Source organism: Belonocnema kinseyi, chromosome 5 (assembly GCF_010883055.1).
Source record: "Belonocnema kinseyi isolate 2016_QV_RU_SX_M_011 chromosome 5, B_treatae_v1, whole genome shotgun sequence".
In the NCBI taxonomy this organism is placed as follows: domain Eukaryota; kingdom Metazoa; phylum Arthropoda; class Insecta; order Hymenoptera; family Cynipidae; genus Belonocnema; species Belonocnema kinseyi.
This window is the reverse complement of record NC_046661.1, coordinates 127,907,637-127,933,253: the sequence shown is the minus strand read 5'-3', so window position 1 is coordinate 127,933,253 and position 25,617 is coordinate 127,907,637. Positions and strand designations below refer to the sequence as shown.

The following is a 25,617-nucleotide window of genomic DNA, read 5'->3' as shown; positions in this document are numbered from 1 at the left end:
ATTTTTTTTCAAATGAAAATTGAACGTACTACTCCATTTCTTTTAATGTGTTTTTTGGTAAAAAATTAGTCAACTTATTTTAAAATTCAACTATATTTTGTTGAAAAACAATATTTTATACAAAAAAGTTTACTATTCCATTTATGGTTAAACATTTGTTAATTTGTTACAATTTTTTCGCTTGTCATTGAAAATTAATTTTTTTAACTGAAAATTGAACTGTTCTATTTTTAGTTAGGAATTTATCTTTTTTAACTTAAAATTCATGTATTTTTTTTGAAAATCATTTGTTTTTCAATTGATCATCTTGGTTTAAAATTATTCTTTTTGGTTGAAAAATAAAAAATGTTGGAAATGCTTTTTTTATTGAAAATTATTTTTTCGAACTGAAATTCAAACTTTTTAATTTCTGGTTGAAAATTGATCTTTCTTAAATGAAAATTCAACTATGTGTTAGAAAAATAATCTATTTTGTTGAAATATCATCTTTTTTGTAGAAAACTAATTTTTCTAGTTGAAAATTGATCTATTTTGTTTGAATTTTTTTAATAAAACTAATCTCCTTAGTAAAAAATTCATATTTTGGCTGAAAATTCAACAAATTTGTTAAAATTTGAACAAATTGGTTAACATTCATTTTTGTTAAGTCTCATAATTTTAGTTGAAATTCCCTCATAGATTGAAGAATTAACTCATTCATTCAAAATTAATTTATTTTGTTGACAATGCAATACTTTTGTCTGAACTTTTTGTCTGAACGCAAATTTAAACATTTTAATTCTAAACCCTCACGGCAAATTTTAATCTTGAAGATACAAAATCTGGGTATTTTTAGATTTCAATTAATAAATTTTCAACGTCAAAAGAAAATTTTTAATAAATAAAAATGATATATCTTTGCACAATTTATCTTTTTGATTTAAAATTGCTTTTGCGCATGCGTCACGTCGACAACGGATTAATTACCGTTTGCGCGCTTATTTAACATGATTAATTTTGTTTTATTTTTGTTTACAATTGTTTACAACAAATAACGATTTTAGTTGCACATGGATATTAAAAATAATTTGAGATTCATATTTGCGATAAAGAAGGTATTCCTTCCTTTAAATTAAAAAAATATGATTTATTTTTAAAGGGTAAAATGAAATAATTATTTCACCTTTGACTTTGTAAGTCTATTTTGCGATCGAAGAATTGGTCTTACTAATTTTGCAAGTATTATAATATAATATAATACATATTATGTTGCAAAAAATTATCTTGCACATTTACTTATTTTAAATAAGCGCGTCAATGATAAGCAATACAAAATTCGATGCAACGCTTGCGCAGTGCGGCTTGACATACCTGTAATATTTTTTTAACCTTTTTGTCAGTCCTGTTTCCTGCTTTATGGCGGGGGATATAAACAGCTGATTTTTCCCATAAAAAATAAAAAGTCCACTGAGAAATAAAGAAATAAGTGCCGGGTAGGTAGCGAAATCGTTGAATTTCCTTTTTAAATAGTCTAATTTAATAATAAAAGTGCCGGGTATTCTTCGGAAAAAAATTGTATTTCTTTTGTTTTGACACGGCCCATAAAGTTTGTTTTCATTTATAATTATGTAAATTGCTTTTAAATATGAACGTTTTATCACAAATTAGGTGCTTCTTCTGCTAGGGTACAATATTCAATTAGTCAAGTTAATATTTATCGTGAAAATGGACTGAAAATGAGACTTTTTTCAAATTATAGGTTAGGTTGATAATTATTTAAAGATTATTATTAATTACCACTATTGCAAATAATACCATCAGTGCTTTGAACATGCATTAGGATTTGTTCTAATTTTTTAAATTCTTCAATCCCGAATCAGATTTTTAAAAGGTTTATTTATAATAAAAAATAACCATTTTGTGACATAACCTCACAATTTTCTGATCTTTCAAATAATTGTTGATTAAAGAATCCAAAAAATAGGCATGGTGATAAACATAACACAATTTTAAAGATAATCCGGTTGGTGACTTGGCCTTCACACCGGAAATTTAATTTGAAAATCTTAAAATTCAAGTTTTTATGATTTTAATAATTTTGTTCAATTTATAAAAGTGGTTTTCTGCTTCATCTGCGTTGGAAATTTAACTGTTTTTCTTGAAAATTCAACTAATTGCTTTTAAATGCTAAATTCTTTTACAAAACATGAATTTAATTTTTTTGAAATTCGTCATTTTAATTTAAAAAAATTAATCTCTTTTTAAAAATTTAAATACTTTGTTGAAAATCAATTTTTCAACTAAAAGGTTCATTATTCCAGTAGAAAATTTTATTATCTTTCTGAAAACTCGATTAGTTTTTGTTAAGAATGAGATTTTTAACGGAGAATTCAACTAATATATTTTTGGTTGAAATTTTATCTTTTTTTTATAAAAATTTATTTATTTGGTTAAAAATTAAACTTTTTTATTCAAAAAGTAAACTATTTTTTTTAAACATTCATGTAATTTGTGGAAAGTTTTTTTGTACAAAATTAATTTTATTGGTTGAACATTCATCTTTTTGGTAGGTACAAAATTCTACTCTTTTTTTAATAAAAATTAATTAATTTCGTTAAAAATTTACGTATTTTATTTTTTTAAATGAAATTGATTTTTTTGGTTCTGAAAAATGACTTTTTTCATCTAAACTTAATCTTACTGTTTAAAAATTCTTCTTTTTTTGAAAATTAAAGTATTCCAGTGAAATATTCATCACTTTATTTGGAAATTAATCTTTCAGGTAAGAAATAAATTTATTTGGTTGAAAAATAAACTCTTTTGTTGAAAAAAAGTTTTTTATGAAATATTCATCATTTTAATTCAAAATTCACTTTTTTAGTTAAAAAAATGACCTATTTTTGTGAAAATTTCAGTTGAATATTCTATAATTTTAGTTAAAAATTCTTTTTTTTTAAGCATTTAATACTTGACTAAAAATTTAATTGCTCAGTTTTTAGTTAAAAAACTATCTTTTTTATTCGAAAATTCGTATTTTGTGTTTGAAAGTTCAACTATTTCAGATGAAGATACATTGTTTTAGTTTAAAACTCAATTTTTTCTTTAACATTCAACTATTCCAGCTGAAGATTTATCATTATCATAGTTTAAAATTTAACAATTTGGATGTAAATTTTTATTTTTTAATAAAAATGAATGTATTTCGTTAAAAGTTAACGTATTTTATTTTTTATTTGAAATTGATTTTTTTTGTGTGAAAAATAATTTTTTTTCTTCTAAAGTTAATCTTACTGTGTAAAAATTGTTCTTTTTTTATTGAAAAATAAAGTATTCCAGTGAAATATTTATAATTTCAGTTGAAAATTCATCTTCCAGGTTAGAAATAAATTTATTTGGTTCAAAAATAAAGTCTTTTGTTGAAAATAATTTTTTTTTATTAATTATTCATAATTTTAATTAAAAATTCATTTCTTTGGTTAAAAAATGAACTATTTTTATGAAAAATGATTTATTTTTTGGTTGAAAATAATTTTTTTTAACTGAAAATAAAATACTATCTGCTCAAATTCGATTTCAATAGTTTTTAAAATAATTTTCGAAATCTCTTAAAATCCTTTTCAATTTTTCAAACTGAAAAATCATTTACAATTTTCCTAGAAATCTTGAAAAAAAATTTTTATTCTTTTGAAACATTTAAAAATTTTCAAAAAGATTCTAAATGTTTTGTTTGAAATCTCCAAAAATCTACATTTTGTTTTAAATTCGTCTGTATTTTTTGTAATTTTGGTACGAATATTTGAATTTTTTCGGATCACGCACTTTGTTCAAATTATTTGAAATAATTTCAAGTTCTATATTTAATTTGAATCATTAAAAAACTTTTCAGTATCTCTTAAAATTATGCTATTTTTTCTACAAATGATAAGTGTTCTGTTGTTATTTATAAATTCAGATTTTAAGGATTCTTTTTTAATTTACAGGATTTTATAAAAGTTGCAGAAAAAATTCAATTCATTTTAAAAGCATATATTTTAATTTGAAGAATTTTAAAATGCAGTTTTAAAGGCTTAAAAAATTAGAAGTTTTTAAACTCGAAGATTTTTTTTATTTTCAGAAGAAAAATTTGCCCGAATTCGATAAAAAATTTTTTTTTGAATAATTAAAGTGCAATTTTGAAGATTTAAACAGATAAAATTTAAAAGCATTTGAAGTTGAAATTTTTTTGATAAAACAGTATAATTTTATCAACTGTAAATATAAATAAATAAATTATTTTAAAAATGGATCTGTACTCTAAGTATTGAAATCTGAACAATAATTTAATAAAAATTTTCATGATTTAGCAATAATATATTTTTTATTCGGAGTTTCAGGTCTTCCTTTATATTATTTTTTATATTAAATTTAATAAATAAATTTATTAATATTTTACAAGTTTTTAAAAGATTCAAGATTAATTAAAAACTTGAAATTATTTCAAGCAATTTAAACGAAGCGTGTTAACATTTTGTTGCAGAACTTCTAAATATATTTTAAAATTAATCGAAACTTTCCTACAATTTTTGAAAATTCTCCAAATTAAAAAAAAAAATGCTTAAAATCTTCGAGAAATTTTCAAAGTGAAAAATCATTTTCAATTTTCCTAAGCATCTTAAGAAATTTTTTTATTCTTTTGAAATCTTTCACAATTCTTAAAAAAATGATAAATTTTTCGTCTGAAATTTGCAAAAATTTACATTTTATTTTAAATTCGGGTGTAAGTATTTAAAATTATTTCAAGTTGTAAATTTAATTCGAATCTTTTCAAAACTTCCATATATCTCTTAAAATTACTCTAATGTTTTTACAAATAATAAGTATTCTATTATTATTTATAAACTAAAATTATTTTATTTTAATTTACAGGATTTTATAAAAATTATAGAAAAAAGTCAATCCATTTTGAAATATATTTAAAAGTTCCGAAACAAAATAAAAAAATTATTTTGAATTTGCAAAAATTTTTAACCACCTCTATATTTTGAAATAAAATTTTAAAGCTATTAAAGGATGCCTAGGCTATTTAAAATAAAAATAATTTAACTTCTAATTTAAGAACTGTGAAATTCAAAAAATTATTTTTCAATTTTTAATCTATCTAGCCTAAATTTACATAAAATAATCTAATTTTGAAATTTTTTATAGTTCATTGATTGATTATTTAATTTAAAGTATTGAAAATGTTAATCTGGATTTATGTCTGCATTTTATTTAACATTGTTCAATTGAAAAGTGTTAGTGCCTTCCTGTTAGTACGTGTAAATTATTGAGCATTTGAATTAACAATTTTTCAATTGACAAACTTTTAAATTTCAACTTTGAAAGTTTTATTTTTTTTTAAATTATAAATAAATTTCATTGGCCGTGAAAAATTTTTGCGAACCAGGAAAAACAATTTAACAAAATAGTTAAATTTAAATCTAAAAATTAATTAATCAATTACTTTTGAAAAACAATTTTTAACAAAATAGTTTTAAATCAGAAAATTAATTAATTAAAAAAAAAGAATTTTCAACAAAATAGTTTTAAATAGGAAAATTAATTATTTACTTTTGTAGAAAAAAGAATTTTTAACAAAATAGTTTTTAATCTGAAAATTAATAAATGAATTACTTTTGAAAAAAAAATAATTTTGACAAAAATAGTTTTTAATCAGAAAATTAATTAATTAATTTTGAAAAAAAAAAGAATTTTCAACATCTAGTTTCAAATAGGAAAATTAATTATTTAATTTTGAAGAAAAAAGAATTTTTAACAAAATTGTTTTAAATCATAAAATTAATTAATTAATTTTGAACAAAAAAATTTAACAATATAGTTAGTTTTAAATCAGAAATTTAATTAATTAATTTTGAAAAAAGAATTTTCAACAAAATAGCTTTAAATAGGAAAATTACTTATTTAATTTTGAAGAAAAATTTTTTTTTAACAAAATAGTTTTAAATCAGAAAATTAATTAATAAATTAATTTTTAAAAAATTAAGAAAACAGTTAACTTTAAATCTAAAAATTAATTCATTTATTAATTTTGAAAAAAAAAGAATTTTCAAAAAATAGTTACTTTTTAATCAAAAAATTAATTAAATAAAAAAAAAGAATTTTCAACAAAATAGCTTTAAATAGGAAAATTATTTATTTAATTTTGAAGAAAAAAATTTTTTTAATAAAATAGTTTTAAATCAGAAAATTAATTAATTAATTTAAAAAAAAAAGAAAACAGTTAACTTTAAATCTAAAAATTAATTAATTAATTAATTTTGAAAAAAAAGAATTTTCAAAAAAATAGTTAGTTTTTAATCAAAAAATTAATTAATATTGAAAAAAAATTTAACAAAATAGTTTTAAATCAGAAAATTAATTAATGTTGAAAAAAAAAGAATTTTCAACCAACTAGTTTTAAATAGGAAAATTAATTATTTAATTTTGAAGAAAAAAGAATTTTTAACAAAATAGTTTTAAATCAGAAAATTAATTAATTAATTTTGAAAAAAAAAGAATTTTTAACAAAATAGTTAACTTTAAATCTAAAAATTAATTAATAAATTTGGAAAAAAAAAATTTTCAACTAAATAGTTTTAAATCAGAAAAGTAATTATTTAATTTTGAAAAACAATTTTTAACAATATAGTTAATCTTAAATCAGCAAATTAATTAATTAATTTTGAAAAAAAAAGAATTTTCAACAAAATAGCTTTAAATAGGAAAATTAATTATTTAATTTTAAAAAACAATTTTTAACAAAATAGTTCGTTTTAAATCAGAAAACTAAGTAATGAATTTTGAAAAAGAAGCATTTTCTAACACAATAGTTTTAAATCAGAAAATTAAGTATTTAATTTTGAAGAAAAAATAATTTTTAAGAAAATAGTTTGTTTTAAATCATAAAATGAATTATTTAATCAATTAAAACAAAAGAATTTTCAACTAAATAATTGTAAATCAGAAAATTAATTATTTAATTTTTAAAAACAATTTTTAACAAAATAGTTTTGAGTGGGAAAATTAATTATTTAATTTTGAAGAAAAAAACTTTTTTAACAAAATAGTTAGTTTTTAATCAGAAAATTAATTATTTAATTTAAAAAAAAAAGAATTTTTAACAAAATAGTTCGTTTTAAATCATAAAATTAATTATTTAATTTTCAAAAACAATTTTTAACAAAATAGTTTGTTTTAAATCATAAAATGAATTATTTAATTTAAAACAAAAAATCTAACAAAATAGTTAAATTTAAAACAAAAAATTTAACAAAATAGTTAACTTTAAATCTAAAAATTATTTAATTAATTAATTTTTAAAAAAAAATTTCAAAAAAATAGTTTTTAATCAGAAAATTAATTATTTAATTTTAAAAAACAATTTTTAGCAAAATAGTTAGTCTTAAATCCGAAAATTAATTATCTAATTTTGAAAAAAAAGAATTTTTAACAATTTAGTTTTAAATAAGGAAAATTAATAAAATTTTTAGGATTTTTTGAAAGATTTAAATATGGCTGAGGACACATTTGCAACAGGCACTGTTGCTACAACTACTTTTGCATCTCAGCAAGTTCAGGATGATGAAGACAGTGATGTGCTGGACCATTTCGAGCCTCGTCAAGCCACTCTTTTCCTAGTCGACACAACGCCGCGAATGTTTGAGGAAGATCTACAAACCGGAGAGATTCCTTTCATGCAAAGTCTTCAGGTAAAATTCAGGTCCTAGAATGCTTTAAAATTTTTTTTTCAATTATTATTATTAATTAATTATTATTTCTAACGGTATTTTTTCTTTTCTAAAATAGTGCCAAGAAAATTAATTATATAACCAAGAAGAATAATAATTAAAATTCTAATAAATTATATTTATATAAATTATAATAAAATAATTTACAACAAATGACATCAATTTTTTAATATTATGACCAATAGATGCGATTTTAGTCCAAATTTTATTTGTTTGATTTTCAGTTAATATATATATATTTATTTATTTATTTATTTTTTTAGTCAAAAATAGAGTAGATTTATTTTTATGGAGAAGAATTAATTTTCAACTAAAAAAGGAATTTTATAACCAAATTGGAGATTTTTCAAGCCAAACCGACAAATTTTCTATAAATCAGTTGAGTTTTCAACAAAATATTAAAATTTTCAGTTAACAAAATTGCTTTTCAACGAAATTAAAAAAGCGAACAAATTTAAACATTAATTCTTTTAAAAAATATAATAGTTGATATTTTAGCTAAAACATATGTTAGATTTAAATTAGAAAATTAATTAATCAATTAATATTTAAAACAAAATTTCCACAAAATAGTTTTAAATCAGAAAATTAATTATTTAATTTTGGAAAAAAAGGATTTTTAACAAAATAGTTTTAAATCCGAAAATTAATTAATTAATTTTGAAAAAAGCATTTTCAACTAAATAGTTTTAAATCAGAAAATAAATTATTTGATTTCGAAAAACAATTTTGAACAAAATAGTTATTTTTAAATCTGAAAATTAATTAATTTAAAAAAAAATCTATTTTCAACTAAATAGTTTACAGTCAACAAATGAATTATTTCATTTTGAAAAAAAAAATTTTTAACCAAAAAGTTGGTTTTAAATCAGAAAATTAATTAATTAATTTTGAACAAAACATACGAATTTTCTACAAATTACATCATTTTTCAAATAAATATTTTGAATAATAGATGCGATGTTATTCCAAATTTTATTTTATTATTTTTCAGTTTATAAATTTTCAACTCAAAAAGGAATTTCATACCAAATTGTAGAATTTTCAAGCCAAAGACACATTTTCTATAAATAAGTTGAGTTTTCAACAAAATATTAAAATTAAAAATTAATTAAATTAACTAATTAATTGAAAATTAATTCACACCAAAAAAGATTAATTTTAAAATGAAGAAAAACGATTTTTCAACAAAATAGATGAAGTTTCAGTTTAAAAAATTGATTTTTGATAAAAGCACAAATTTCCAACAAAATATTTGTTCAATTTTCAACCGAAAAGATGAATCTTTAACAACAACAAAATGAATTTTCAAGAAATTGGGTCAATCAAGTAGTTAATAAAAAGATAAAAAGATTCCTAATGAAAAATATATGAAGTCTTAATAAAAAATGTATAAGTTGTTAATTCAACTAAATAAGAATTTAATTTGAAATAAAAAAACAAGTCCAAAAAGACGAATTTTCGTCCAAATAAATGAATTGTCGGTTGAAAAATATATCATTTTCAACTAAAAATCAATCAAAGTTTGACAAAAAAGATCAATTTTCCACAAAATGGTTGAATTAAACAATAAAATTAAATAAGTGAATTTCAAGTAAAAGATACCAATTTTCAACCAAATGGTCAAATTTTCTAACAAAAAAGATTAAAATGCAATAAAAAAAAGTTTTATTTTTTAACTAAAGAATTAAATTTTTACAATATCTTGGTTTCAACCAAGAAATAATTCAATTTCCGGCAAAGAAGGTGAATTTTCTATTCAAAAACACAAATTTTCAACAAAATAGATACATTTTTAAACAAATAGTCAAATTTAAAACTAAAAAGAATAATTTTCTACCAAAAAACCAACAAATTCTAGTTTTTAGTCGAAAATGAACTAGATTGGTTTTTAATTATAAAAATTAATTTTCAAACCAAAAAAAAAAAAGGAATTTCATACCAAATTTTAAAAATTTCAAGCAAAAATATAAAAATTTTCAGCTAAAAAAAATTACCTTTTATTCTTTTTAACGAAAAGAATAAAATGTAAAGAAAGTAGTTTAACTTTCAATCAATCCATGATTTTTAAGAAAAAATTATTTATTTTTTTTTACGAAATATTTGAATTTTTAAGCCAAGAAGCCAAATTTTTAACCTTAAAAGAAAAATGTTCAACTATAAATGTAATAATCAATATTTTTAAAAATTTAATTTAAAAAATTGTATTTGACTAAAAAAGACGAATTTTTATCAAAATATTTGATTTTTAACAACAAAAAATTAATTTTTACTAAAAAAGAAGAATTTTCTACAAAATACATACATTTTCAATCAAGTTGTTAAATTTTCAGGCCAAAAAGACAAATTTTCTATAAAACGGTGAAATTTTCAATTCGAGAATATAAATTAACAGCAATAAAGTTTTTTTTGTAACCATTCAATTTAATTTTCAACAAAATAGCTACATTTCAGTTAAAAAGAATTACTTTTTAGCAACAAAAAATTAATTTTAAATTAAAATTATGACTCTTCATAAAAAAATTAACTTTCAAGAAAATAGTTCATCTTTTAACCAAAGAGTTGAATTTTTAACCTAAATTGATGGATTTTCTGCCAAACATGTAAAAGTTGATATTAAAAAAGAATTATTTTATTAAAAATTTTTTTTTAATATTTGCATTTAATTAGCAAAGAGGAATTTTTAACAAAATACATAAATTTTTAACCAAATAGTTGAAATTTCAACCGAGAACATTTGTATATTTTTGTTTTCAAACATTTTTCTACTAAATAGATACATTTTTTACCTCCAAAAAATCAATTTTTAACCAAAAACGGAGTAGATAAATTTTCATAAAGAAGAATTAATTTTCAATAAAAAAAAAAATTTTTTAGAATACAGTTTAATTTGGTAAAAAAAATGGATTTGTAAATAAAATTGTTGAATTTTAAGGTAAAAGACGATTTTTTTTATAAAATATTTTAATTTCCAACCTGAAAATATGAATTAACAACAATACAGTTTATTTACAATAAATTAAGTGAATTCTCAAAAAAATAGGTAAGTTTTTAGTTTGAAGATTATTTTTTATCCAAAAAAATGTAATTTTAAGAGAATTGTTAAAATTTCAAACAAGAAGTTTTATTTTCAACCAAAAAAGACAAATTCTCAGCGAAAAATGTAATTAATTGATATTTAAACAAAAAAGATTGTAGTTTAAAGTAAAGTAAAGCTGTTCGATTTTATAGAAAAAGACGGGCCAAATTGATTTTATACTAAAAAAAAAATTCTTAATAAATATATCAATTTTTAAACAAATTGTTGAATTTTGAAGCAAAAAAGACGAATTTTCTATAAAACGGTTGAATTTTCAACCCGAGATTATAAATTAACAGCAATAAAGTTTTGGACAACCAATCAGTGGAATTTTCAATAAATTAGTTAAATTTTCAGTCAAAAACAATTATGTTTTATCGAAAAAAACAAATAATTTTCAACTAAAATTATGACTCTTCATAAAAAAAATAAACTTCCAAGAAAATAGTTCAACTTTCGAACAAGGAGTTGAATTTTCCAACTAAAAATATGAATTTTCAGCAAAAAACATCATTTTCAATCGAAGTGTGTACACTTTTATCAAGACAATTGTATTTTTAACCAAAAATGTGAAATTTTTAGAGACAGAGAAGAATATTTAAACCAAAAAGATAAGTTTTCAAAAACATAGGCAAATTTTCAATCAAGAAAAAAAAATTTCAATCAAGAAAAAATGAAGTTTTTGTTGAAAATATATATTTTTTATTTTTAGTTTAGGTTTTTTATTAAAAACTCGCCTTTTTGAACTAAAGATTCAATCATTTTTTTTCTTTCTTGAATGGAAAATATTTATTTCTTGAAAATTTATCTTTTTTGTTGAAAATTTGTCTTTTTGGTTCAAAACTTTATCCTTTAGTAGAAACTTAATCTTTTTTTGTTAAAAATTCAATTTTTTATATAAAAATTTATTTGTTTTGATTGACTGCTTTATCAAAAATTGTTTTTTTTTAAATAAAAATCAATTCTTTGAATTACAAATTACATATTTTTGCTGAAAATTCATATTTTCCGTTTTAAAATTTCACTGTTTTGTCGAAAATTCGTCTTTTTGGTTTGAAAAATTAACTATTTTGCTGAAATTTTATTATTATTTTTTAATTAATTCCTTGGTATCAATATTACACTTTATTTAGCTAAAAATTCAAATACTTGTGTAGATTTTAAATACTTTGGCTTAAATTTATTTTTTTGTTTTAAGAGTAATTTTAGTTGATTTACTTCTTTTGCTAAAAATTTGTTTTTTGTTTGTTTTTGAAAATTTATTTTTCCGCTTGTGAATTTAACTATTCCATTTTTGATTGAATTTTGATATTTTTAGATCAAATTTGCAACTGTAAGGTTAAAAATTAAGCTTTTTTGGTGGAAAATTAAACTCTCTGTTCAAAATTTGTCTTTTCTTTTGTATAAAATTAATTTTCTTCATTAAAAGTTTATCAGTTTGGTTGAAAACTCAACTATTAGATTGAAAATGATAGTTTTTGTTGAAAATTCATATTTTCGGTTTAAAAATTCAACAATTTGTTTGCATTTTTTTTATTCTTACCTAAAAAATCGTTTTTGTTTGAAAATTAAAGTTTTTTGTCAAAAATTCATTTTTTTAGCATAAAATTAATCTTCTTGTTTGAAAATTTACCGTTTTGATTAAAAATGGAACTATTTTGTTGAAAACTCGTATGTTTTATTTTGCTCAAAATTAATATTTTTAACTGAAAATTCTGTTTTTGGCAATTTTTTACTTTAAAAGTTAGGAATATAAAACGAACAAAATTAACTATAATTTAAAAGGATTTAGCTCCCCTTTTTCGTAAAAAATATCCTTCTATCGCCTGTTTTTGGAACATTTTGGCCTGTCCGAAATTCGAAACATTTCAATCCAAATTTCTTACTTCTAATTTTTTTATTTTGTATCCATGGCGAAAATTATTTAAATATTTTTAGACTTACATGAAGAATATGCAAATGCTGTGTGGATACAATCGGGACGATTGGTTAAGTTTAATGCTTTTTGGAACAACCGAGTGGGACAAAAATCCAGAAACGAAGAATGTTCTCACTCTTCAGAAATTTCAAAAAGTATCCCTCGACATGCTCAAGGAGATAAAGGATAAAAGTAAGAAAAAATTTTTTTATCTTGAATTAAAGAAAATACATTTAAATTGATAGAAAATTTAAGAAAACTGAAAATTCCCTTGTAAAACGTTGAAGAAAAATTGAGAATTGAATTTATAACACATGGAAATTGAAGAAAATCAAGTATTCAACTTCTCAAAATTGTAGAAAATTTATTTTAAACTTTTTAAAATTCAATTATCAATTTTCTTTCATTTTTAACAATTAAAAATTTAATTATTCGAAATTGAAAATAACTGAAAATTATTTTAACAGTTGAAAATTCAATTTTCAACAAATGCATATTCGTTTTTCTTCTATTTATTAATTTTTTGCAATTATTTGTAAATGAAATTATTTTAAATTTGAAAAAAAAACTGAAAATTAAGTGGTTGAAATTGATAAAAATTGAGAATTGGATTTCCAACAGTTGAAAATTGAAAAAAATGAGAGTTAGATTTTCAAGGGATGAAAATTGAAGAAAATTGAATGTACCACTATTGAAAATTGTAGGAAAATGAGTCAAAACTGTTGAAAATTTAATTATTAAATTATTTCGAATCTTAACAGTTGAACATGCATTTTTTAATAATTGAATGATCACGTTTCTTCAAATTTGAACAGTTTAATTTTCAAATATTCATAATTACATAAATCGTAATTGAATTTTCAACTGTTAAAAATTAAATTTGCAATTTTTCTTGAATTAACAAAATTTTAAAATGCAATTTTTTCAAATTGAACAATACTAAAAAATTTTTGACAGAAATAGAGAATTGCATTTAATTCAGATTAAAATTGAATATTCAACTGCTGAAAATGTAATCATCAATATTTAAGAGCTGAAAATTCAATTTTAAAATTCAATTTAAAAAAATGAATTTTCAACAGTTGAAAATGAAAAATTGAATATCTAATTTTTTTGTTTATGTTAAAAATTCAATCATAAATTTTTAACAGCTGAAAATTTAATTTGAATTTTCAACAGTTAAGAATTTAATTTTAATTTTGAACACTTGAGAATTCAATTTTAATTTTTAACCGTTGAAATTTTAATTTTTAACAGTTGAAAATTTAATTTTAATTTTTCTTCAATTTTCAACAGTTCAAAATTCCATTTTCTATCATTTATTTTTTTATTTTCATCAACGTCGAACAATTAAATTTTCAAATGTTGAAAATTGAACAAAAATAAATAAAAAATTCAATTTTAAACGCTTAAGCGTTAAATTTTCGTTTTTCTTTAGCTCACAACATTTAAAAATTCGATTATTCAAATGTAAGAAAATTGAAAATTTTATTGTTGAAATTGACCAAAATCGAGAATTGCATTTTAAACAGAAAAAAATTTTAAAAAGTAAAAATTGAATATCCAACTTTTGAAAAATGGAAAAAATTAATTTAAAACTGTCGAAAAATCAGTTTTTATTTTTCTTCAATTTTTAACACTTGAAAATTCAATTTCCATTTTTCTTCGATTTTCAACAAGTGAAAATTCAAATGTTGAAATTGGAAAAGAATCCGAATTGAATTTTCAACCGAGCAAAATTAAAGAAAATTAAAAGATGATTATTTAACTTTTGAAGAATAGAGAAAATTAATTTAGAACTGTTGAAAATTTAGTTTTAATTTTTTTTCTTCAATTTTTAACGGTTGAAAATTCAGTTTTTAATAATTCAATTTTCACGTTTCTTTAAATTTAAACACTTTAATTTTCAAATATTCATCAATAAATAAATCGAAATTAAATTTTCAATTTTTCTTTAATTTACAACATTTATTTGTTGAAATTGAAAAATTGAGAATTGCATTTTCAACAAAGGAAAAGGGAAGAAAAAAAATTGAATATCCAATTTTTGTGTTTATGTTGAAAATTCAATCATACATTTTAACAGTTGAAAATTCAATTTTAATTTTTAACAGTTAAGAATTTAATTTTAATTTTTAACTGTTGAAAATTCAATTTTAATTTTTAACCGTTGAGAATTCAATTGCAACTTTTCTTCAATTTTCAAAAATTGAAAATTCGATTATTTAAATTGAAGAAAAGTGACAAATTTTATTGTTAAAATTGACAAAAATTGATGGAAAAAATTAATTTAAAACTGATGAAAATTTAGTTTTCATTTTTCTTCAAATTTCAACAAGTGAATTAAAAATTTGCCTGAACTTCAAACAATTGAACTTTCAAATGTTGAAAATGGAAAAAATCCGAGTTGAATTTTCGACTTTTAAAAATTCAGTTTTTAACAAGTCAATTTTCATTTTTCTTTTATTTCAAAAAATCGAACTTTTAAATGTTGTAAATTAAAGAAAAATTGAATTATTAAGGGTTAAAAATTAAAAGTGCAATTATCTTCAATTTACGAAATTTTAAAGATAAATTTTTTCAATTGAAGAAAATTAAAAAATTAATTATTCAACTTTTGAAAAGTAGAGAAAATTAATTTAAAACTATTGAAAATTTATTTTTTATTTTTTCCAATTTCTAACAATTGAAAATTCAGTTTTTAATAATTGAATGTTCGCGTTTCTTTAAATTTAAACAGTTTAATTTTTAAATATTCATAATTAAATAAATCGCAATTGAATTTTCAACTGTTAAAAATTAAATTTGCAATTTTTCTTGAATTTACAATAAACGAAAATTAAAGAAAATTGATTATTTAACGTGGAAAAATAGAGAAAAATAATTTAAATCTGTTGAAAACTTTGTTTTTATTTTTCTTTAATTTTTAACACTTGAAAATTCAATTTCCATTTTTCCTCGATTTTCAACAAGTGAATTTTTTATTTTCCTCAATTTCAAGCAATTGAACTTTCAAATGTTGAAAATTGAAGAAGAAAAATTTTAATTGAATTCCCAACGATTAAACATGCAAACTGTTAAAAATTCAATATACAATTTTCTTCACTTTACAAAATTTGCAAGTTTAATTGTTTTAAATTTAAGAAAACTAACAATTTAATTGTTGAAAAGGTCCCAAATTTAATTAAAGGTCCCTTTATTCTTCGTAAGGATCAGTTGATATTGAAATATTCGTACTTATTTTTCGTAATCTTTATCGTTTTCAAGAATTTTAGAAAATTTCAAAGGGTTTCAAAAGATTTTAAAGGATTTGAAATATTTTAGGGCATTTTAAAAGATTATGAATACATTTTTTATTAATTTAAGTAATTTAATGGGATTTAATTTTCTTAATTTTTATTTTTAAAAATTCTCCCTTCTCTTAAATTCTCTTTAAATCCAATTAAATTTGATTGTAATCAATCAAATTTTTTTTATTTAAAAAAAATTTCCAATTAATTTAAAGAGATTTGAAGTTTTTTTGGAATTCATTCTCAATTCTTTTAAATTCTTTTCAAATGTTTTTAATTTGCTTGATTTCTTCTAAATTTACTCAATTTTTTTTAAATTCAATTATTGTTTTTGAATTTTTAAATGTTTTTTTTTTCATTGGATCCTAAATTCTGTCAACCTCACCTTTAATTCTTAGGCATTTTATCAAATTCTATCAAGTTATCTCCATATTTTAAAATTGTTATTAATTCATTTAATTTTTTTTTACTTATCTCGAATTTTCATGAGTTTCATCGAATTCTTCTCGTTTAGCTCTAAATTCATTACAAGAGCACGAAAATTAATGGAATTTTGATTTTTTTCAATTTTCGAATTCATTCGAATTTAAATTGAATTGTTTTTTAGTCATTAGTCACTTCTTTGGTCTTAGTCATTAAACAAATGTGAACGTGTGACTTAAAGTTTATAAGCTATTTTCAACTTAAAAATAACTCATAATAATATATTCTTAATTAAAGGATTTGATTTAATTTAAAATATTCTTTCAGTCTAAAATATTCAATTTTTATCCCATTCAATTTGAAATTTTTAATTAAAAAAAAGATTAATTATTGAATATTTAGCAATCTTTTAATTTTTATTTAAGACAAATAAATTGAAACCAAATATTCAAAATAAAGAATCTTTAAATGAATTTTTTGACATAGAAAACCTAAATTTCGAAGAGCCTTTATACTTTGAAAGTTACAATTTTAATTTTTGTATTAGGAAAATGCTTAATTTATAAGTGAAATATTTTAATTTTGATGTATAATTTACAAGTGAATATTTATAGAAAAAATTTGAGTAATTTTAAGAGATATTTGGAAGTTTAAAAAGATTTAAAGTTATCAAGCAAATTTTAGAAAGTTTTCTTAAAATCTTCTACAATGTTTTTTGAAAATTTTGTTTAAATCTTTGAAAAACTTTTTAAATACTTTCTTAAAATAAGTTTTCAAAATGAAAAGTTATTTTTAATTTTTATAGGAATTTTACAAACTTCTACATATCTCTTAAAATTACTGAAATTTCGCCTGTAAATAATAAATGTTTAATTGTTATTTATGCATCCAAATTGTAAAGAAATTTTCTAAAATTTTCAGGATTTTCTGAACATTGTAGAAAAATATTCAGTTAATTTGAACAGATATTTAAAAGTTCTGAAAAAATTTCCAAAATAATTTTTAATTTTAAACCATTTTAAAACAACGTCCGTATTGCTCAAGGCTTTGAAATAAAATTTTGAAGCTTTCCAAAGATGTTTAAACTATTTAAAAAGAAATAATTGAATTTCCAATTTTGGAAGTGTTAAGTTAAAATTTTTCAAATTTTCAACATTTGATGTTTCTAGCTTAAAATTCCTTAAAATTATATAATTTAAAGATTTTTAAGTTCATTGATTGATTTTTTAATTTCGAGAATTAAAAATGATAACGGGAATTTAAATTTTTTTATATTGAAAAATGTTAGTACCTTCAATTTTATACGCGTAAATTATTGAGTATTTGAATACAAAGTTTTTGTATTAAAAAATTTCTAATTTAAATTTTAAAAGTTCAACATTTAACAGTTCCACTTTGAATGCTTTCATTTACAGCTGAATTTTTATTACCTCAATTGGAAATTTTTTTAGCTTTAGTGTTTCATTTTTTAAATTTCATTGACATATTTTTTGAAATAAAAATTTAATAGCTTCGTAGAAAAACTTTAGTTGGTACAATTAATTTTGTTTGTTTGAAGAATCATAATTTTAAATGAAAATTCATTTTTTTGGTTGAAAAATGAGCTACTTCGTGAAAAAATCGTTTTTCTGTGGCTAAAAAATTAATATTTTGTAAATATTCTAGTTCAGTCTTTATTATTTTTGTTGAAAATTATGCTCTGGTTGAAAATTAATTTTTTTCAGTAAAAATTTAACTTCAATTTTTGATTGGAATTTAATCTTCTTGTAGAAAATTAATCTTTTTGGGTGGAAATTCAATTATTCTAGTTGCGATTTATCACATTAGTTCAATATTTTAATTAACATTCATTAGTTTAGCTTAAAATTACCTTTATGAGCGAAAATTTAATGAATTAATTTTTTATTAAAATTTAAATCTTTTTGGTGAAAAATTTAAGTATTCTAGTTAAATATTTATAATTTTAGAGGAAAATTCATCAATTTTCTTGAAAATGAATTTGTTTAACTGAAAATTTTACTGTTCCATGTTTGTTTACAATTTTATCTTTTTTAGTTAAAAATTCAACGATTTGGTTGAAAATTAATTTTTTAGTTGAAAATTCATCACTTTGGTTGAAACCTTAATTGTTTTTAAATAAAAAATTAATTTTTTTAACTGAAAATTTAAATGACATTTTTAGTTAAAAACTTAATCTTTTTATTTCAAAGCGCAACTATTTGCTTCAAAATTAATTTTGGTTTGATTGATGAAAAGTAAAAAAATGTTAAAATTTAAGTAATTCAATTTTTAAATCCACCAAAATGTATCTATTTTAAATTTTATTTCTCGAAAAAAACTCTGCAAGAAATTCAATATTAAATAATCCTCTATCAAGTTTTCTTATATACAAATATAATTTAAAAATTGGTAGATTTCTCAAAAATTTTGAAAAATTACAAGAAATATAGTCATAAAAAAGATGAGTTTTTATTTGTAGATTTAAACAAAATTAATTTTGGAGAAATGAAAATTTAAAATATTGTTAATTAGAAATCTTAAAATATTTTCAAAACACTGACGCACCAAATATAAAAAAATAATTAAATAAAGAAGAAAAATATAGTTTAATTTTAATAGTCTCTTAAAAATAATGTTCCTTCGCATATTTTGAAAGGAATTGTTTTAATTTATAATTTGATCAATTGCTAAATTTGCAATACGGATAACAAAATTATACTTAACGGTTATTTATAGATCCAAATTGTAAAGAAATTTTCAAAAATTTGCAGGATTTTATGAAAATTGTTGAAAAAATTCAATTAATTTTGATAGATATTTAGAAGATCTGAAAAAATTTCCAAAATAATTTTTAATTTAAAACAACTTCTAGATTTCTCAAGATTTTGAAATAAAATTGAAATATAAATTCAAATTTATATAGAATTTACATATTGTACAAAGATGTGGTTTATTTCACTGTATACGATGGAAATTCAATCTACAACTATTTATTTTTAATTTCAAAATAGTTTTAATTTTGTACCAAATTGTTGAATTTACTAGCCAAAAAGACGAATTTTCTTTAATTTAATACCGAAAACATATAGTTATTACCAAAAGAAAAGATGAATTTTCAACAAAATAAATAAATTTTCATCTAAATATTTCATATTTTTTTCGTTTCTAAATTTTTAACTAAATTGTTGAATCTTTAAATCAAAACAGATAAATATTAAACACAAAATAGAGTAGTTGCATTTCCGGTGAGAATTCATTTTGAAAAAATAAATGTTTTACAAAAAAAAAGTTTTAATTTTTTATGACCTAGTTGAATTTTATATCAAATTGTTGCATTTTCAAGCCAAAACAACTGAATTTCTAAAAAAAAAACCAGTTCAATTTTGTACCAAACTGTTGACTTTGCTAGCCAAAAGGACGAATTTTCTTTAAAACTGTTGAATTTTCAATAAAATAAAAAAAATTACAACCCATCACTTTAATATTCAACAAAATAGTTAATGTTTCAGTTAAAAATTAATTTTGAAGGGAAAAAAATTGTTTAATAAAAAAATCGATTTTTCTCCAAAAAAGACGAATTTTCAAGAAAATACATCAATTTTCAGCTAAATATTTTATATTTTTTTCGTTTATAAATTTTTAACTAAATTATTGAATTTTTTAATAAAAAAAAAAGATAAATTTTAAACACAAAATAGAGTAGTTGCATTTTCGGTGAGAATTTATTTTGAAAAAGCAAATGTTTAAAAAAAAATTTTTTAATTTTGTATGAACTAATTAAATTTTATATCAAATTGTTGCATTTTCAAGCGAAAAACAAACTAATTAAAAAAAACAGTTCAAATTTGTACCAAATTTCTTAATTCTCTACCAAATTGTGGAATTTGCTAGCCAAATACACGAATTTTCTTTAAAACTGTTGAATTTTCAATCTACAATATGATTGACTTTCAACGAAAAAGATGAACTTTCTACCAAAAAAGACAATGAACGCGATATTAGTCCAAATTTTATTTGATTAATTTTTTATTTATATTTTTTCGTTTCTTAATTATTTTCAATATATAAAAAATATATAATTTTCTATGAAATAGTTTAACTTTATACAAAATTCAATCTAAAACCATTTATTTTTTATGAAGATTTGTTTTTAGTATTTAATGATTGTTTTATACTTTGTTTTATACTTCACAAAATAATCATAAAAACACTTCGATGAAAAAATTAAAATCCATCTTTAAAATTGTACCTACTCTTTCTAGTAGTTCCAGTTTTATCACCTTTATTGATAATTTTAATATTTTGTCAAAAATTGTTCTTTTTTTTTGTAAAAAATTAATTTTCTTGGTTGAAACTTTATTTTTTGTTAAAAATTGCACTATTTGGTTAGAAACCTATCTTTTATGCTTGATTAAACTTTTTTTATTTAAAAATAAATCCTTATTTGGTTGAAAATTTTACTTGCTAAAATTCGTTTTCTTTTGTAGTTGAAAATTAATCTTCTGTACCTGTATCTTTTTTACTTAAAATTTAACTATTTGGTTAATTTTTTTTTTGTATAGAAACTGATTTTTTTTGTTCGAAAATTTATTTTCTTAATTGATTATTACCTATTTTTTAGAAAATTCTTCTTTTTCTTGTAGAAAATTTATTTTTTTGGCTCAAAATTCATTCATTGTTGTTAAAATTTTCACTACTTGATACAAAATTTGTCTTTTATGGTTAATTAAACTGTTTTTTATGTAAAATGAAATTGTAGTTAAAAATTAATCTTCTTGTTTCAAAATTTATGTTTTATTCTTGAAAATTCCATTATATTGTTAAAAGTTCGTTTTTACCGTTGCAAATTAATTTTTTTTACCATAAATACCGTCTTTTTTGTAGAAAATGATTCATTTTGTTTGACAATTTACTTCCTTAATTAATAATTAAACCAATTCGTGGAAAATTCTTCTTTTTTGTTAAAATTTAATTTTGTTGTCAAAAATCCATCTTTTAAATTGAAAATTTAACTACTTTGTTGAAAATCTTTTTCTTTTGTGGTTGGAAATTCATCTTCTTGGTTCAAACATCATTTTTTTTTAAATAAAAATTCACCATTTTTATTTGAAGATTCAACTCGGGTTGAAAGTTCTACTTTTTGTTAAAATTTCTTTTTTTTCGTTGAAAATTTGATTATTCAACTTTTGGCTGAAAATATATATTTTGGAGTTAAAAATTCAACTATTTGTTTAAAAATTCTACTTTTTTGATACGAAAAAATTCTTCAAAAAAGAAAAAAAATTTTTTGAAGCTTTCCAAGGATGTTTTGATTATTTAAAAAGAAAATAATGATAAATTTGTTCAATTTTTCAATATTTGATGTTTCTAGCTAGAAATTTCTTAAAATTATATAATTTTGAAAATTTTAAAGTTCATTGATTGATTTTTAATTTAGAGGATTGAAAATGATAACGTGGGTTTATATTTTTTTATATTCAAAAATGTTTTTATTACCTCAAGTGGAAAATTTTTAGCTTTAGTTTTTTTTTTTTTTAAATTTCATTGACCGAAAAAATGTTTTCGAACCGGGAAAAACCGGGAATTTATTTCGTCGATTAAAACGGCCACCCTGAGTGTTTCCAAGAGTTGAAGAGATTTTAAGTTTTTTTTTGGAATTCATCCTGAATAATTTTAAATTCATTGGAACTCTTTTGAATTTTTTTTAATACTTGAATTTTTTTAAATTCACTCAATTCTATTTAATGTAATGGATTAAAATTTTTTTTAAAACGTTTTTATTTAATTGATCTTAAATTCTTTAAACTTCTCCTTGAACTTTTAAGAATTTCATCGATTTCTGTTTGTTCATCTTATATTCAATCTAATTCATTTTAATTCTTTTAAATTTAACTTGAATGTTTTTAAAATCTTCTGAATTTATCCTAAATTTTTTTATTCTTTGAGCATTCAAAAAAGATTAAAAAATTCTAATAATAATATTAATATAAAATTTTTTCTTTATTTCTGAATGGAGTTTCTGAATTTTTTTTATTTTTTCACCTTGTTCAGTTGAAAATCACGAGGACGATTTTAGAGAATTGAGTTGCGACTCGACTTACCCTCTGCACGATGCTCTTTGGCACGCTTCTCAGGCTTTTTCAAGAGTAAAAACCGTGATTATCGCAAGAAAAGTCGTGCTTTTAACTTGTGAGGATAATCCTTTCGCTGGGGACGAAGACGAACGACACAGAATCCGAGCCAGGGTTTTGACATTTAAAAATCTCGGATTGGATCTCCGAGTCATAGGATTGAGTGATGATTTCAATCAGGAGATTTTTTACAAGGATCTTGAAATAATTGCAAGCGACGTTGATCCTCTGAGCTACAAAAAATTGAAGCTCGATGACCTGGAGGAGGAAATTCAGTTTCCGTCGAGAACAATTTCCTCAATTTTGTGGAAAATCGGAAAAGATGTCGAAATTCCAGTGTCGATCTACACCGTTTCGACGTTAGTATTTGTTTTTAAATATTTTATTAGCTTATTAGTTTATCTAGAGTCCTGGAAATCCTTGGAAAGGTGATTGAATGTTTTTTTTTATTTGGAAAAACCTGGAAAAGCCCTTTAATTTTTTTCATGGTCCGGAAATTTTTTGTCTTTTAAAGAAAAAAGTAGTTGAGAATTCAAACTATTCTCCAAAAAAAAAACATTTTTTTATTCGCGATTCATAATTTTTGAACAAAATAGTTTAATTTTCAATCAAAGGGATAAATCTTCAACTAATAAAATTAATTTCAATCAAGAAGATTAATTTTTTGTGAAACGGAACAAATTTTTAATTAAATATAAGAAGTTTAAACGAAATTGTTGAATTTTTAACTAAAAACGATTCATTAAAAAAAATGGAATAGTTAAATTTTCAGTAAAAGAAATTAATTTTAAAATCAAATAACACACAAATTTTTAACAAAATATTTGAATTTTTGAACAGTAAAATTAATTTTCAACAATTTACTTCAACTTTCAACCAAGTTTTTGAATTTTCAACGTTCATTTTTAATTTAAAAAATGCTGAATTTAACTAACAATGACTAACAAAAGTCCAAAATTGTCTTTTTTAGTTGAAAATTTATGTCCTTTGTTGAAAAATTGTTGTTTCTTTTCGTGAAAAATTAATCTTCTTGGTTGAAAATTCCCTTTTTTCCAAATTCCTCTATTTTAGTTAAACATTTATCAATCTAGTTGAAAATTCATTTTTTCATATATTTTTTTTTTAATTTTGTTTCTATTATTTTTCGTTAAAAATTAAACTGGCTTGTAAAAAATGCAATTATTTTGTTGAAATTGCAGCTGTTTTTGGCTGTAGTTTTTTTTAGATTAAAAAGCAACTTTGTAGGTTGAAAATTCAACAACGTAAATATTCATCTTTTTTGTTGAAAATAATTTTTTTTTTGGTTTTAAATTCAACTATTTTGTGAACAAAAATTTTTTTATTGTCGCAGATTCATGAATTTTCAGCAAAATAGTTGGATTTTCAAACATAGGGATAAATCTTCAACTAATAAAATTAATTTTTCACAAAGTAGTTCAATTTTCAACAGATTAGTTAAATATTCAATCAAGAAGATTAATTTTCTGCCAAAAGGGACAAATTTTTAATATAAATATAAGAAGTTTAAACCAAATTGTTGAATTTTTAACTAAAAACTATTAATTCTGTACCAAAAATGGAATAGTTAAATTTGCAATAAAAAATTAATTTTTATCAACAAAAAAAACAACTATTTTTAAACAAATTTTTGAATATTTAAAGAGTGAAATTAATTTTTAAAAGAGTAGCTTAACTTTAAGGCATTTAGTTGAATTTTGAACAATATACTTTAGCTTTTAATGAAGTTTTAAAAATTTCAAATTTGATATAAAATTTGAAAAATGCTGAATTCAACTAACAATGACAAATTTTCAATTAAATAGAGAAATTTTTAACAAAATAGTTACAATTCGAACCAAAAGGATTAATTTTCTACGAAAAAAAACGGTTTTTATACAAAAGAGTTAAATTTTTGAAAAATATTCCATTTTCAACAAAACTGAAAATTCTACTATTCTATTTTTGGTTGAAAAATGTTTGTTTTTAGTTTAAAGTTGATTTCTTTTGCTGAAAATTCATCTTTTGGTTTATATCGAAATATTCCAGTTAAAGATTTATCATTTAAGTCAAAAAAGTTTTGTTTAAAATACATTTTTAACTGAACATTTAATAATTTCATTTTGGGTTAAACTATTTTTTTTAGTTTAAAATTTAAATATTTTGTTGTAAGAATTGTCTTTTTTAGTTGGAAATTTATATCTTTTGTTGAAAAATTGTTGTTTTTTTTGTAGAAAATTAATAATCTTCTCGGTTGAAAATTTATCTTATATTTGAAAATTTATGTCTTTTGTTGAAAAATTGTTTTTTTTTCTTCTTGGTCGTCTTGACTGAATTGTTAACTAAAAATGATTCATTTTTGACAAAAAGAAGAATAGTTAAATTTCCAGCAAAAAAAATTAATTTTCAACTAAAATGAAACAAACATTTTTAATAAAATAGTGAAATTTCAAACGAAAAGGATTAATTTAAAACCAAAAAGATTAATTTTCTACGAAAAACACACGAATTTTCTACAAAAAAGTTAAATTTTTGTCAAAAAATTTTCAATTATACTGAAAATTTAACTATTCTGTTTTTCGTTGAGAAATGATTTTTTTTTAGTTTAAAATTCAAGTGCTCTGCTGAAAATTCATCTTTTTGGTTTAAATTAAACTTCTCCACTTTAAGATTCATCATTTCAGTCGAAAAATTTTGGTTTAAAATTAATTTATTTAAATCAAAATTTAAAAATGTATCTTTTTTATTCAAAATTCAAATATTTTGTTTATAAGAATGGTCTTTTTTAGGTTTAAATTGATGTCTTTTGTTAAAAAATTGTTGTTTCTTTTTGTAGAAAATTAATCTTCTTGGTTGAAAATTCACGTTTTTTTCAGATTCCACTATTTTAGTTAAACCTACATCAATCTAGTTAAAAATTCATTTTCTTTGGTTATATTGAACTTTTCCAGTTAAATATTCATCAATTGAATCGTATAAGTTTGGTTAAAAGCAAGTATTTTTTAAACTGAAAATTTAAATATTCTACTTCTGG

General features: G+C 20.2%; 1 protein-coding gene across 2 annotated transcripts in view; it reads left to right on the top strand.

The window, feature by feature from the left end:
- The first annotated feature begins 1,365 nt into the window (after window positions 1–1,365).
- LOC117172636 (X-ray repair cross-complementing protein 6-like) overlaps window positions 1,366–25,617 on the top strand; it is a 49,239-nt gene continuing 24,987 nt past the window's right edge. The window contains exons 1-4 of one of the 2 annotated variants that reach the window (XM_033360742.1): window positions 1,366–1,472; window positions 7,488–7,706; window positions 12,763–12,934; window positions 22,507–22,945. In XM_033360742.1, coding sequence (XP_033216633.1) covers window positions 7,509–7,706; window positions 12,763–12,934; window positions 22,507–22,945 — 809 coding nt within the window. In that variant the 5' untranslated portion in view covers window positions 1,366–1,472; window positions 7,488–7,508. The remainder of the gene's footprint in view (window positions 1,473–7,487; window positions 7,707–12,762; window positions 12,935–22,506; window positions 22,946–25,617) is intronic. The other variant, XM_033360743.1, reaches the window with a different exon arrangement.